The sequence below is a fragment of the Pseudonaja textilis genome, chromosome Z (assembly GCF_049901715.1).
Source record: "Pseudonaja textilis isolate UNSWEBS1 chromosome Z, rPseTex1.2, whole genome shotgun sequence".
NCBI lineage: Eukaryota > Metazoa > Chordata > Lepidosauria > Squamata > Elapidae > Pseudonaja > Pseudonaja textilis.
This window is the reverse complement of record NC_142008.1, coordinates 20382379-20395324: the sequence shown is the minus strand read 5'-3', so window position 1 is coordinate 20395324 and position 12946 is coordinate 20382379. Positions and strand designations below refer to the sequence as shown.

Sequence of the window (12946 nt, the reverse complement as noted above, 5' to 3'; positions counted from 1 at the left end):
GTGATCAGTTAATGACAGCAATAGGGACTACCAGGGTTGCTGTCTAACCAATTTGGTAATGTGAAATTGCATTTTTCAACTGCATCATTTAGTGACAGAAATTTTGGTCTCAATTACCCATATTAACCAAGGACTACTTGGTTCTATACTACGTAGTGTAGAAACATGTGAAAATGTAACTAAAGTTATCCACTGTTATGTAGCATTTCTGAAAGACTTAAAGACATTTTATAATCTAATATGAAAATAAAGACTGACATCAACTTTATTTATTTACCCTTCTTAGAATGTTTATTAGATCTGTTAAAAATAAACATTTCAAATGAATGAGTGGTTGATATCTGAATTTGCATTTCAATCAGCATTCCTTTCTGGCTTCAGTTTAAGAAATGCTCAAGTAACGAATGTTTTTCTAAGCACAAATGTTAACAATGCTATTTATTTTCATCAGAAATATTAAATGCTTAATTATCTTTGGACTATTTCTCTTCATAGTACCTACTTTGAATGTTATACAATGTTTTAAATACATAAAAGTGGATTTGACCATAATATTCCTTTCTGTATTCAGAAGTCTTCTGCTTAAGGGGGTTTGGTTTGGTTTTATAGGTAATCCTCAACTTATGACCATAATTGCGCCCTAATTTTCTGTTGTTAAGTGAGGCAATTAAGTGGATTTTACTCTATCTTATAACATTTTTAATCACTGTTGTTAAGTGAATCATTGCAGTTGTTAAGTTAGTCACATGGTTGTTAAGTGAATCTGGCTTCCACATTGACTTTGCTTGTCAAAAAGTTGCAAAAGGGGACTACGTGATCCTGATTTGCTGCAACCATCATAAATATAAATTAGTTGCCAAGCATCTGAATTTTGATCACATGCCCATTGGGGATGCTGCAACAGTCATATGTGTGAAAACTGGTCATGTCACTTTTTAAAAGTGCTGTTGTAACTTTGAATGGTCATTAAATGAATGATTGTAAGTCCATTTGTTGTAAGTCTGCTACCTGTATTACAGATAACGTTCAACTTTACGCGAGCACAAATTATTTCTGTGCAGCATAAGAATTATTAGTGAACCCCTCTACTAGAAAATCTCAGAAAATTGTTGCATTTTGTGTGTCAATGTGTGAGCTTTTTTAAAATTCCAAATACCATTATTTCATCTAAAACAATCTTTTGGTAAAGAAATAGGAGATAAAAGGAATTAGTTTAAGTAATAAATGTTTAATCAAAAATTTTACATATTATTAATAGCATTCATTTGGCCAAACATCTATAAGGTTGTAGTATCCTACTGTATATAAAGTGGGAATGTATCAAGTATATACTATGAAAGTGCAAATACCATTTTCAAGATTATAGTAGTTTTGTTTTTCTTTATAAAATTAATTGGATTACAAAATAGGCTTGCCAAACTTTCTTTCAGAATTCTAAATTCAATTAGGGGGATGGTCTTAAATTTTAAATATCAAGAAAATACAAATTTAATATGCTAAATTTCATGCTCAGAATAAATTTAACAATGGAGTATACTTCACAATTTAAACCAAGTTACAGAAAACCAGAACCCACAAACTTCACTATCATCACAGAAAGCACTCATATATATCTTTTCTTAGCTTTGCAAGACATCTTAATGCAATACACAAAACCATGTGATATTCTATTTGGAAATTAAAATTCAAGAAGCTGCATGTGTATTTAAAATATGTAAGACCAATTAGTGGCGATAGTGTCTTCAAGATCTATTTTAAATTAGAAAGGATTCTGTAATAGCATTTTAAAGAGATAATTTTCCAAGGCTAGAAAAAGGGATTCAACACCAATACCTTCAGGACAGGGCAATAAGAAGCCAAGCTAAAAATATAATGGACAGCATATAATAACAGAAGCAGACTACTCCTTCCAAATAAATGTCAAGAAAGAGAGTGTTTTTTTAAAAAAATGGATTAAATAGTTAATATTTAATTTTATGAGCCACAGGGACTGCAAGATCCCAACAGTTATGCTTAAATGAAGGATTTAACACTTTTTTTTGTAACACACAGTAATCAATATATATACCTTTTCTGCCATGAAAATACCTTACTGTACACAATCAGTAGCAAGTTTTTGTCTCAGACATAGTCGATCTTTCATATCAAGTCAAACAAAAAAGAAATGGAATATTTCATTCATTTTGCTTCTATTAACCTAGACTTTGATTATTTGCAAGCAAAACAGTAATTTAAAACAATTACTTCTAGTTAAAGTTACAATCTGCATCACTAATTTACAATGAGGTTTTGATGTTTTAAGCCAATTTCAACAAAACTTTTCTTCACAGTAGGACACCATTAGGGAAGGTTTCGTTTGGTGTTTTTTTTTTTTTTACAAAATATGAAACACCAACCATACATTAAATGAATATTGTGCAATTGAAAAGAATACATTGTAGTGTTTTATTATTTCTGTAAAAATGTTGACATATAAGGTATGATACTCCCCGCGCAGCTATAGTGTCTGCAAACAAGGAATTTGTCTGTTACAGTTGAATTTGACACCCACTTCGCAGAGCATGTCCTTCTGTGTGGCTCTGTGTGTGTGTGTGTTAGAAAAACACACTTTCTTATTCCTGTGTTTCCCTCTCTTTTCAGCTGAAGCTCATACAACTTCACAGAGTGAAACAAGTAGGCTGGATGGAGATATAGGAGGCACACACAGATGCTCACAGATGCTATACTGCCCTCAAATGCATGCTGACAAAGATAGGATAGGGAGAGAAGGAGAAAAATAAGGCTCTCTGGAATCCTATGGGGATACTTCTAGGTGTGCATGCTATACCTGTATGGGGAAGGCTTATACCCTATATAGGTATTGAGTGGAAAGGAAAGGCCATGAGTGGTTTTATGGAGGTTTCTGCAGTTCGTAGCATACCATAGTATACTCCAGAACAAATAACTAATATTCATTTAACTGTGTCAACTATCTATTTAGCTTAGGCAAAGGCACAGTAACATGTTTGTGATATTATTAATCTTTCGGGGCCAAGGAGGCTGTCTCTAGATTCAGAAAGTTGCAGACTTCATTGTTTTGTAAAATGTTACTGCTCAAAGCAACTGCACTCAAAGTGTATAGAATGATTAGAAGATTGCACTTTTATTAAAATGTTTTTTCAACCGAGCCAACTCGGCTGTTTAAAATAACTGTCTTTAATAGCAGAATTACATTTAATTAAAATAAAATTATGTTAATGCAATCATAATGGTGATAAATACGAATGAAATTTGAAAAAAACCTGTATGTGTATGTGTATGTGTGCATGTCATTGTGCATGCCTATGTGTTCTTTACATCATTAAAAGTAAGAGTTAGCATTAAAAAAACAATACTGCATATTTTTATGTTGATTTGCTCCTCAGTTTGGCACATCTGTACTGGTACATAAACATAAAAATTTTACTCTAATTAGAAAAGGTTCACTTTACCTCAGTTCATACTATTACTGATTAATTGGGGAAAGCAAAACATAATTTTAGTGCTAAACCTTTTTAAAGGATAAGACAAATAAGAGAAAAAGGAGAAAATGTTTTCTTTAAATAATGCATTAAGGAAGCCTTTAATCTCCCCTTTCAAGTTAAGGATCATCAGCCTAAGGCTAAATAGATAATGCATTGTGTTGGGAAGATGGAGTACAAGCTTTCTACTTCCTCCAAACAAGCAAACCGCTTTACTGTCCAATGCAATAGAAATTCCCTGAAAGGTTCAAATTAGCTTCATAAAGAACTCCAAGGAAATTTCTATTTATCCCATTTTTACACTTCGGGTAAACAACTCAGCTCTGCTAGGATTGGTCAAAGTTTCCATTATATATATTGTACCACTGATAATTGCCTAATCATTTTGGCTCCACAAATTATTCATTCCCCACCCCCCAAGACTTTTTGTAATTACACCAAATGCACACGTTCAGCCCACTCAGCTGAAGTTTTAGATGTCTGATGAGAAACATCTGAATTTACAATTTGGCTGCTCGTGTCTCCAGAAGTGTCTTCACTTTGTGGCACTGTATCTCCATAACTAATGTTTCCAGCAGCAGTAGCACCTTCTTCTCTTTGAGTGCTTCTGCCTTCACTTTTGACTGCATCTTCAGAAGGTGCATTTTCCTCTAGAAGATCTTGTCTTACTTGTGGCTGATCCATTAACCTCTCTTCAGTACTGGGTTGCTGTGAATCATCATCTGCTTCTGTAATTGCGGAAGGAATGAGTGCAATACTCTGAGGATTCATGTCATGGAACCAAGCCATTATGTTTCCAAGGAGATTTTCATTTATATTAAGATCTTGGCTACCTGAGTCAGATTCACCAGATGCTGAATATAAGCCACTTCTTGTATTATTGAAAGTGCGAGAATTAAGATGGTCTGTCAAAAACTGATCACTGTCTGCACTTAATTTTATCAGGCTATCACCAAGTTCTAAAAGTTCAGTGCTACTTAGAGCTGCTCTTGGATTATCTACATTTACTGGGCCAGAGTCTAACCTTGTAGGCAAAGAAGTACCTATTGCTCCTAATGAAGCTTCATTAGTCAGGAAGTCTCTAGTTTCATCGTCAATAACTAGGCCAGATTCTTGCAATGATAACTGAATAGCAAGAAGTATGTTTGGATCATCTTCATCCAAGGAACTCAGAGCCTATAAGAGATATCAAAATTAAGAAATGCCTATATACTGTATGCCAGTATAATCAATAATGATTATTTCGGCTAAGACTCTTTTTGAAATCTGTTATGTAGTCAGTTCCATAACTAATAATATATATTTTCTAATAAGCTGATGAAGTTAGAAGATAGATAAGATACAAGCTAAAGAATTAAAATAGTAAAGAAAAGATAAAAGACTATACCTGCAGAGAATCCTGGTTTTCAGAGCGACTAACAGGAGTATAGTCATGAAGAGAAGAGCTGTGAAGGATACTCATGGAAGCTGAACTCACCATGGAATTACCGTGTCTTCTGTTACTGCCAGCTTCTTGCGTATCTGCTCAAGGAAAGTTTACAAATTAATACAAGATTACTTTTCTCTTTTCTCCCAACACTTTTAATCCATTGAGACATCTCTCTCTCCCTTCCTCCCTTCCACTCTCCCTCCCTCCCTCCTTCCCTCTTTCTCTCTCTCTCACATATATACCTAGCAAATATTCTTTTAATAATTTTGGGAAGGGAGTGCCTTCAAGTCAGGCTTTGCCGGGACTTCCGGTTTGTTTCTTGTCCGTGTCGGTATGGAATCTGTGATTGTGTGCAGTTTCGCCTGAGCTCTCTTGCTGGAGGGTCCCAATGGGGACTGGAACCACCCTGGTGGGGTGATGAAGAAGGGGGAAATCGTCTGGAGGGTCGAGGGGAGCCGCAACTCCCCTCCCTGACAGGAAAATCCCTCCTGAAGGCAAGTTGCAGTGGTGGTCTTAAAATGGCCACCATGAAGACGAAGAACATTCCGGGAAACAAAGTTTTGTGCTGGAGAGAGAAGTAGCAAGCAGAGTATAAACCAGGCAAAGGACATCGCTTTTGAGGTACCCTGGTATCAAATTAAAGGGCTATTTTGAAGGAAAGTGTGTGGAAGCATCAAACAGAGAAAGTGAGAAAGAACATTGGTTTTTAAATTTGGATTTGATTATTCTATTGGACTAATCTGGAGGAGAAATTTAAAGGAAAATACATTAACACAACAAAGGTTTAAAAAATAAACTGGACAGATATTGAACTGTGGGCACTTAAAAAGCATAACTAAATGCTGGAATTGAGTGTACTGAAAAGAATAGTTAATGATTGAAATTAGCGAGCTTAATAAAAATATTATATTTAATTTAAAAAGTTTAAAAGAAAAAGACTCAAGAGCGCACCTGATGGTACAGGAAAAATTTAGTATGTTTTAAAATGAGTGTCTGGTCTTTTTGAGACTTTGGATTTTGGAACTTGAAAGAAAATAAAAGGAACTTTACTATTGCCAGTAATTTGGGAAACAGTTGAGAGGCCAATTAGAGGATTTAGAATAAAGATTCAAGAGTATGAATTGTTGAAAATAAACTCAAAAGATATTGGCTGAAATAATATACTGGACTCTGGGATTGAATATATCTACTAAAAAAGAGGATTTCAGCTATTAAGGAAGAGGAAAGAAAAAGAAAAAAGGAGAAGATGTAATGGAGGAGCTACTTGTTAATATAAGACTGGACTTACAAGACATAAGATCGGATATGCAAAATAAAAGGGACATGATCAAAATCAAATTTGAAATGTGTAACTATGTATTCCAGAAATTAGAAATGGTGACTTAGCATACACAAGAATATAATAAACCAGAGGAGGAGGAGTTTTATAAAGAAGAAGCCAACTCAGAATGACAAAATGAACAACAATTATTTAGGGGGGAAAAGGAATTAGAATAAAAAAGTTGTGGTCTAATGCGATGATAAAAGCGAGAATGGTTCAGAAAATGGTTAAAGAGAGAAGGAAAAAGGAGAAAAAGGAAGTGCAAAAGAAATATCAAAAGAGGGAGAGAGAAAAGTTTAATAACTGGAATGAGAAAAGCGGGGGAATAAGAATGGGGAAAAAGGGAATTAAGAGAAAGGACCAGAAAATAAAGAGGAAGAGGAAACAAACAAGGATGAAAAGAAGGTACACTGTTCAAAGTGTGAGAGATAATGGTGAAAAAAAAGGGATAAGGAAGGGGATTCCACAAGGCAATATGTTGGGGTGTATAAGAATATATTGAAAATAGCATTTTATAATATATAGATGATTTATAGAGAAAATATAATGTGGAATCTGAGAAATATATATGAATATAAATATATATATATATATGTGTGTGTGTGTGTGTGTGTGTTTTATATTAGATAGGGAGATTAATATTAAGGAAGAATGAAGGTGGTTAGTTTGAATTATTAACTAGAGGGGACAATTATATTTACAGATAAGGGTTGATAAAATGACAAATGTGACAGAAAAAAATAACATGAGAAATGACAATAGAAAGGAGATGAGAATTTTAGATAACATTGTAAAATAAGCTATGAGAATATACTAAGAAAAATGGACGGAGATATATTAGGATTTGGAATTGAATAAATGAACATAGAATTGAGATGAGAATTTTAGATAATATTGTAAAATAAGATAAGAGAATATGAATTGGGATTGGATAAGCTTAATATTTAATAATGAGAAGGATGATGTAATATGAAATTAAACAAATAAAATGAATAGGTAACTATGGTCATGTTTGTATTGAGATGTGAAACCTGGAACCATACTGCTTGCCAAATGAGAATTTTTTATTTAAAAAATAAAATGAAAACAGGGAGAAAATTGAATAATGGAATTACTAGGTATGTTTAACTGATATGGTGGTAGGCATCTGGAGGGAGTAAGGTTGAAAATAAATATTGAAGAAGTATGAATTAATATGAATATATGCAATGAGAGATGTATGATATATTGATGCCACACTGTTAATGTATTGTTGTTATATGTAGATTGAAATAAAACAAAATTTGGGGGGAAAAAAGTCAGGCTTTGACACATGGTGACTGCTTAGATTAGCTTCTCCAGGTTTCCTGGCAAGATTTTTGATTTCCCCAATGCTTTCTTCGTAGGGCTGAGAGATTGGTCCAAGGCCAGTCAGTTGTCTTTGTGCCTAAGACTAGATCTCACTAAACTATATCAAGCTGGGAGGTGACTTAAAGAATTATATTGAGAAATTTGAAATGTAATACTGGTATTATTTCAAATGTCAGGGAATAATTGTTGGATATCTGTTCTGGAAAAGGACAATTAGTATCTTCTATTTTTTGTATTTAGTATTTACTATTATATAAATAATCCTATTTTAGTATTCAGAAAAATAGCATTTTCTACTAATCAGATAAAGCAATACGTGTTACTATATCAGATTTTGTGATATTTTATAACAAAATTTTGTACTGATTACATTATAATATTGTATGAGTAAATCAGTGACTATTGATAAGTATAAAATGTAATGTAATTTCTTTTTTCTTTTTCTTTTTTTTAGATTATGCTATTGATTGAGGATTTAGTTTGTATTGTCTTTTCCATTTTCTATTTTTTCCTTTGATGTCTATTTTTTTAATTTAAAGATGGTTCTATATCTTATTTAACTTTTAAGAATGTTAAAAAGACAAATTTCTAAAATATCGAGATATCGATTCTATATGAATGACAAAATAGAAAGCACCTCAAATGATGCTTTATACTTTTTTTAACACAGCAGAAAGGACGAAAATGATCTAATTCTCCATTTATTATGAAAGATAAAATTCCATCTTTATTTCCATCTTTATGTAATCTAATAAATTCTGAGAATCCTACACTTGTTAAGCATACTTCTATGTGTCTCTAATTTTCATTTTGTCAAAGTCAGAAATATGGTATCTGTTTTCAAATGTTTTGCTTTCCTTTTGAGGACTTAAACAAGGAATTCTCTTTGGCGATTAATATGGTAATCATGTTAACGAATCACCTCTTTTTGCTTGAAAAAGAACTAAATGATAGCCCAGCATTAAACCTCTTATTAAATAACAGAACTTCAAGCAAGTTAAAAGGAAAATAAAGACACTATAAGAAAATGTTACCTAGTGTACTCTCGCTTGGATCATCAGGATCTGGAGCATTACTCAGCAGACTCTGCATGTCTCCCCTTCGGCGCTGTCTGTGTCTCCTCCGATACTGAAATTCAGCATATTCCTGCATAAACCAAACGTTACAAAATACAGGGAAGCATGCAGTAGTATATTTGGAGCACAACAAACAGCACGCTTAATGGAGAAAAAAAAATACTCCCTGTGATTTTATGCACTATAAAATCACCTGTTTCATAAAAAGTAAATAACTAAGTAGCAACCAACACCATGCAGGTTTTGTAAATAAAACTCCAGAAAATACATAAATTTGCTAAATAAATTCAGCTACTAGATCAATGAAGCTGCTACTGCTGCATAAGTGGTTGCATTTTGATGAGTATTTCAAGACTATGAATTTAAACTAAATCAGCTTAGTATAATATAGGCATGTATTATTTTATATATAATTGAGTGTGTATGTGTATGTTGTGTTTTGTGTGTGTGTATCTAAATTCAATATCCTTAAAAATTGAGGATATATTTGATGTTAGGGAATAAATTCAATATAAACTCTGAGCCTGCATTAGTGAAACTGATATTGTATGCTCTTATTCTTCTTTTATCAGTACTGATAACAAAATAGGAGAGTAGATGAACAGACTTTTGTTTCCCGTCTACTTTTTGTATAATAAAATAAGTATTGCCAACAAAAATTTCCTGATGTCTCTGTTAAACACTCAGCAAATGTACTAGCTCAGCCTATCAAGTGTTCTTTTCTGATGACCTAATTACCAAAATAACCTGCAGCAGTTTTAGCGAGTGTCGTATTGATAAATTATACCTTTGGACTAAGCATCCTAGCAAACTCATTGTCATGAATCAGTCATATTCAGAAATGTCCAATTGATCTAATCAGCATATTTTCTCATCAACCTACTTATCATGTAATGTGAAAAAAAATTCTTGACTTTCAGTTCTGTGAAAGCCTGGAACATTTTTTGTTCAAAATGAAAATAGGGTGAATGTTGAATTATTTTCAGTCACTTTTTCTTTTGTTTTGTTTTGTCTTATTTTATTTTTTTGAAGGACCATAGAAATCTGCAGTCCAAATTATTTTGAAGCGTATCTAGTCCATAATAATGATGTGTAATGTAAAATAAAATAGGTGGTAAGCTGAAAATGGAAATAATGGGGGATAAAGATTTTAAAACTTATGTATGGATGAAATGATATTGATATTGAATCAATGAACTGAAATATGAAATGCAAATTTATTTTAAGATGAATGAAATGGATAATGATATGAGTTAATATTATATAAGATTAATGGAAATGAAAGTATGACTATGTACAAGTGTTATAATCTGGAAACGTTGCTCATGTAAAAAGATGTATAAAATTTAAAAAATAAAAAACTTTTGGGGAAAAAAAGAAGTCTACCTAGTCCTAACTGATAAGTATTCTTTATTTAAAAAATCAAGAACACAGTTCAAAAATATGAGTACACATCTACAGTAGCAATGGAACTCAAGGGTGGACTTCTGAACAGTCATTGTAGACATATCAGCAATATTTATTAGTTGTCCAGAAATAGTATATATTTCACATAAGCATAAATAGCTTTAATTTCTGACTAATTCAGAATGTGATGGATAATGGATGGGGGGGTACTTGAAAAGACTGTACATTATAATGTTATTTTTTCTAACTAATACCATAATCAGATTCTGTCAGTGATATAAAATACATGAAATAATTCAGAGGAGTTTCTTGGGGAAAAAGTCAATGATAAGAATTCTGAATTAGACAAACTTTTCATCTAATGCTTCTAAGGTGATTTTTTTTTTACTAGCTTGCTTCAACTATTCAAAATATTCTCATCTTAGTTAAATATTGATCAAGTTTAGTTTAGGTAATAATTTCATTGTTTAGCATTATATAATAAACAGGCAAATTCTTAAATAAAATCATTAATTTCTCTTATACCAGTTATACAGCAGTGCAAACTTCAAATAAGATTCACTGATTTTGAATAATTAAAATGTTTTATTGCAAACATTTAATTATTGGAAAAAAGCCAGCCAGTTTATTTGACTATAAGAAGCAAACTATGGTCTTGCAAGCATAATGCTATCCAGTGACTATAAAAAGAAAATATGCATAAGTATGCAATTATATAAATCACAAACAATCCTAAAGAAGGGATTGAAGAAAAAAATATCCCTTCCTCTCTATCCCACAGTTAATTAGCTTCATATTTTCATATTTATGTTTTATGTGCCTTTAGCAAGGTTTATTTTTTCATTTTCTAATCTTTTATACCTGCTGATGATACATTAGGCTGGGGCTAATTGGGATCAAATAGCTACATGGATAGTGTTTCTTCCCTGTTCATTTTTCCAGTTTTTATTCAGTCCCCTGTGCTATCTTGCAACAGTATGATGAACTCATTTATAGAAATGATGGTGCTAATTGTAAGGCACAGATCAAAAACAAAATGCTAAAGATAAAAGGACATAGTCAACTATGCTGCTACAACATGTGAATAATGCTCCTGTATAGGAACCTGGGTCAGGGTTGCAACAGTCTTTTTGCTGGAAACACTCACCACCAAATGGATACACTTGATCATAGTTTCCACCTGTTCCTTTAATTTCCCAAAACTGGCTCAGCCCTTGAAAAAAAGTGAGTCTTTATGAGACGTGATAGAGGAGACAATAGCTGAGTGACTCCACAGATGACCATCTGAAGAACTACAGTCAGAGGTAAGCAATCTGTATTTTTAATCCATGATCTCTCTGGTTCTTTTGTAAAGCTAAGTAACAAGCTTACAACAACAGAGATACAAGAATATGCCAAAACACAAGTACAAAAGAGCACTAGCCTCTGAATTTTTTTCTGTAAATTTTTTCCCAATCATATTGAATGAAACATATAAGGTTCTGATCAAGCAGTTACTTTTCAATGAAAAGAAAATAATTTTGGAAAAACTTTCTATAAGATCTCTGCTTGCAAAGTGGCAGGTAATCACTTTGCAGAACTCTGAAGTAAGGTTAGCCAACTTTGGTAGCATATGAATAACTGAAGTAATACAATCCACAAAAAGTCTAATGCTCTACAAATACCTAAGGTATGATGTAGAAAGATATGAAGCAGGTAAGACAAGTAATTAGTAGGAAGCAGAAACAAGTTTGTGAAGAAACTTTAAATAAAATCAACATGTTTAGTTCTTGTAGTATAGAAATAACGCGATCAACTCATAAGAGCTCACAACCAAATAAAAGATTCTTGAAAAGTAAGTGAAATTAAATATAGATTGTAGAAAGTAATTTAAAAGTTCCTAACAAGATCAGAAGTGAACTACCTCATCCATTGGCTACATATGAGTAATGGTGCCTTTTAAACTGAAGCCAAAAGTTTCATCACTTCCTTTGAAAAGAAATCAGTGGAATAATTCACTAATACTAATGGAATAACCTTTTGTGATAAAATACTAAAATTCTGTAAGAACGTCTAATTTTTGCAGCAATTTAAAGTAGTACATGCCATTCTGTGAAATCATTGACTATTGGACCCACAGAAACAAAATGCTAAAAATGGCAATACTGTTAAAACCACAGGAGGCTGAAACTTTGCATTTTAAAATCAGACTAAATCTAACCTGCTCTGTGGTATATCCATCTGGTTTAAAAATATAGAAAGAGCTTTTTTAAATTATCTATTTCCTTTATGTTCAAGAACACTACATAGATTTTATTAGCTGCAATGCAATGGGGGAAAGTATTAGAAAATGATTTGACCACCTGAACCAGAGATTATTTAAAAACATCATTATTGGGACTTGTTTAGAAATGCTCAATTCCAGAATGGTCTCCCTACAACTGGATAGAAGGTCTGAGAAGAATATTAATTCAAGGCAAATCACCAACTTTTTCTTTGATTTGATGGACAATTTATGTATAAACAAAATCAGCAATTCAATAGAATTGAATAGACTTCTCTGTTGGCCAAGCGTGATTGGACACACAAGGAATTTGTTTTGGTACAAATGCTCTCAATATACATAAAAGAAAAGATACATTCGTCAAAGAGTCAAGAATCATAAGGTACCACACTTAATAATAGTCATAGGGTACAATAAGCGATCAAATCATACTAGGAAACAATCAATGTAAATCGTAAGGATGCAAGCGACAAAGTTACAGTTATACAGTCACAAGTGGGAGGGGATGGGTAATCAGAAGATAATAGGAATGAAAACTTCAAGAGAATATACCTACTTTTTCTGAAAAACAAGATGCTTTTCTAAGATAGATATCATTTG

At 32.6% G+C, this 12946-nt stretch overlaps 1 protein-coding gene across 8 annotated transcripts in view; it reads right to left on the bottom strand.

The window, feature by feature from the left end:
- Positions 1-1208: 1208 nt before the first annotated feature.
- Positions 1209-12946, bottom strand: part of ANKIB1 (ankyrin repeat and IBR domain containing 1) — a 56152-nt gene continuing 44414 nt past the window's right edge. For 3 of the 8 annotated variants that reach the window (XM_026722727.2, XM_087916957.1, XM_087916958.1), the window contains 3 exons: positions 8635-8746; positions 4888-5021; positions 1209-4676 (listed from right to left, as the gene is read on the bottom strand). In XM_026722727.2, the coding sequence (XP_026578512.1) occupies positions 3933-4676; positions 4888-5021; positions 8635-8746 (990 nt within the window). In that variant the 3' untranslated portion in view covers positions 1209-3932. The remainder of the gene's footprint in view (positions 4677-4887; positions 5022-8634; positions 8747-12946) is intronic. The other 5 variants (XM_026722733.2, XM_087916960.1, XM_026722732.2 and 2 more) reach the window with 5 other exon arrangements.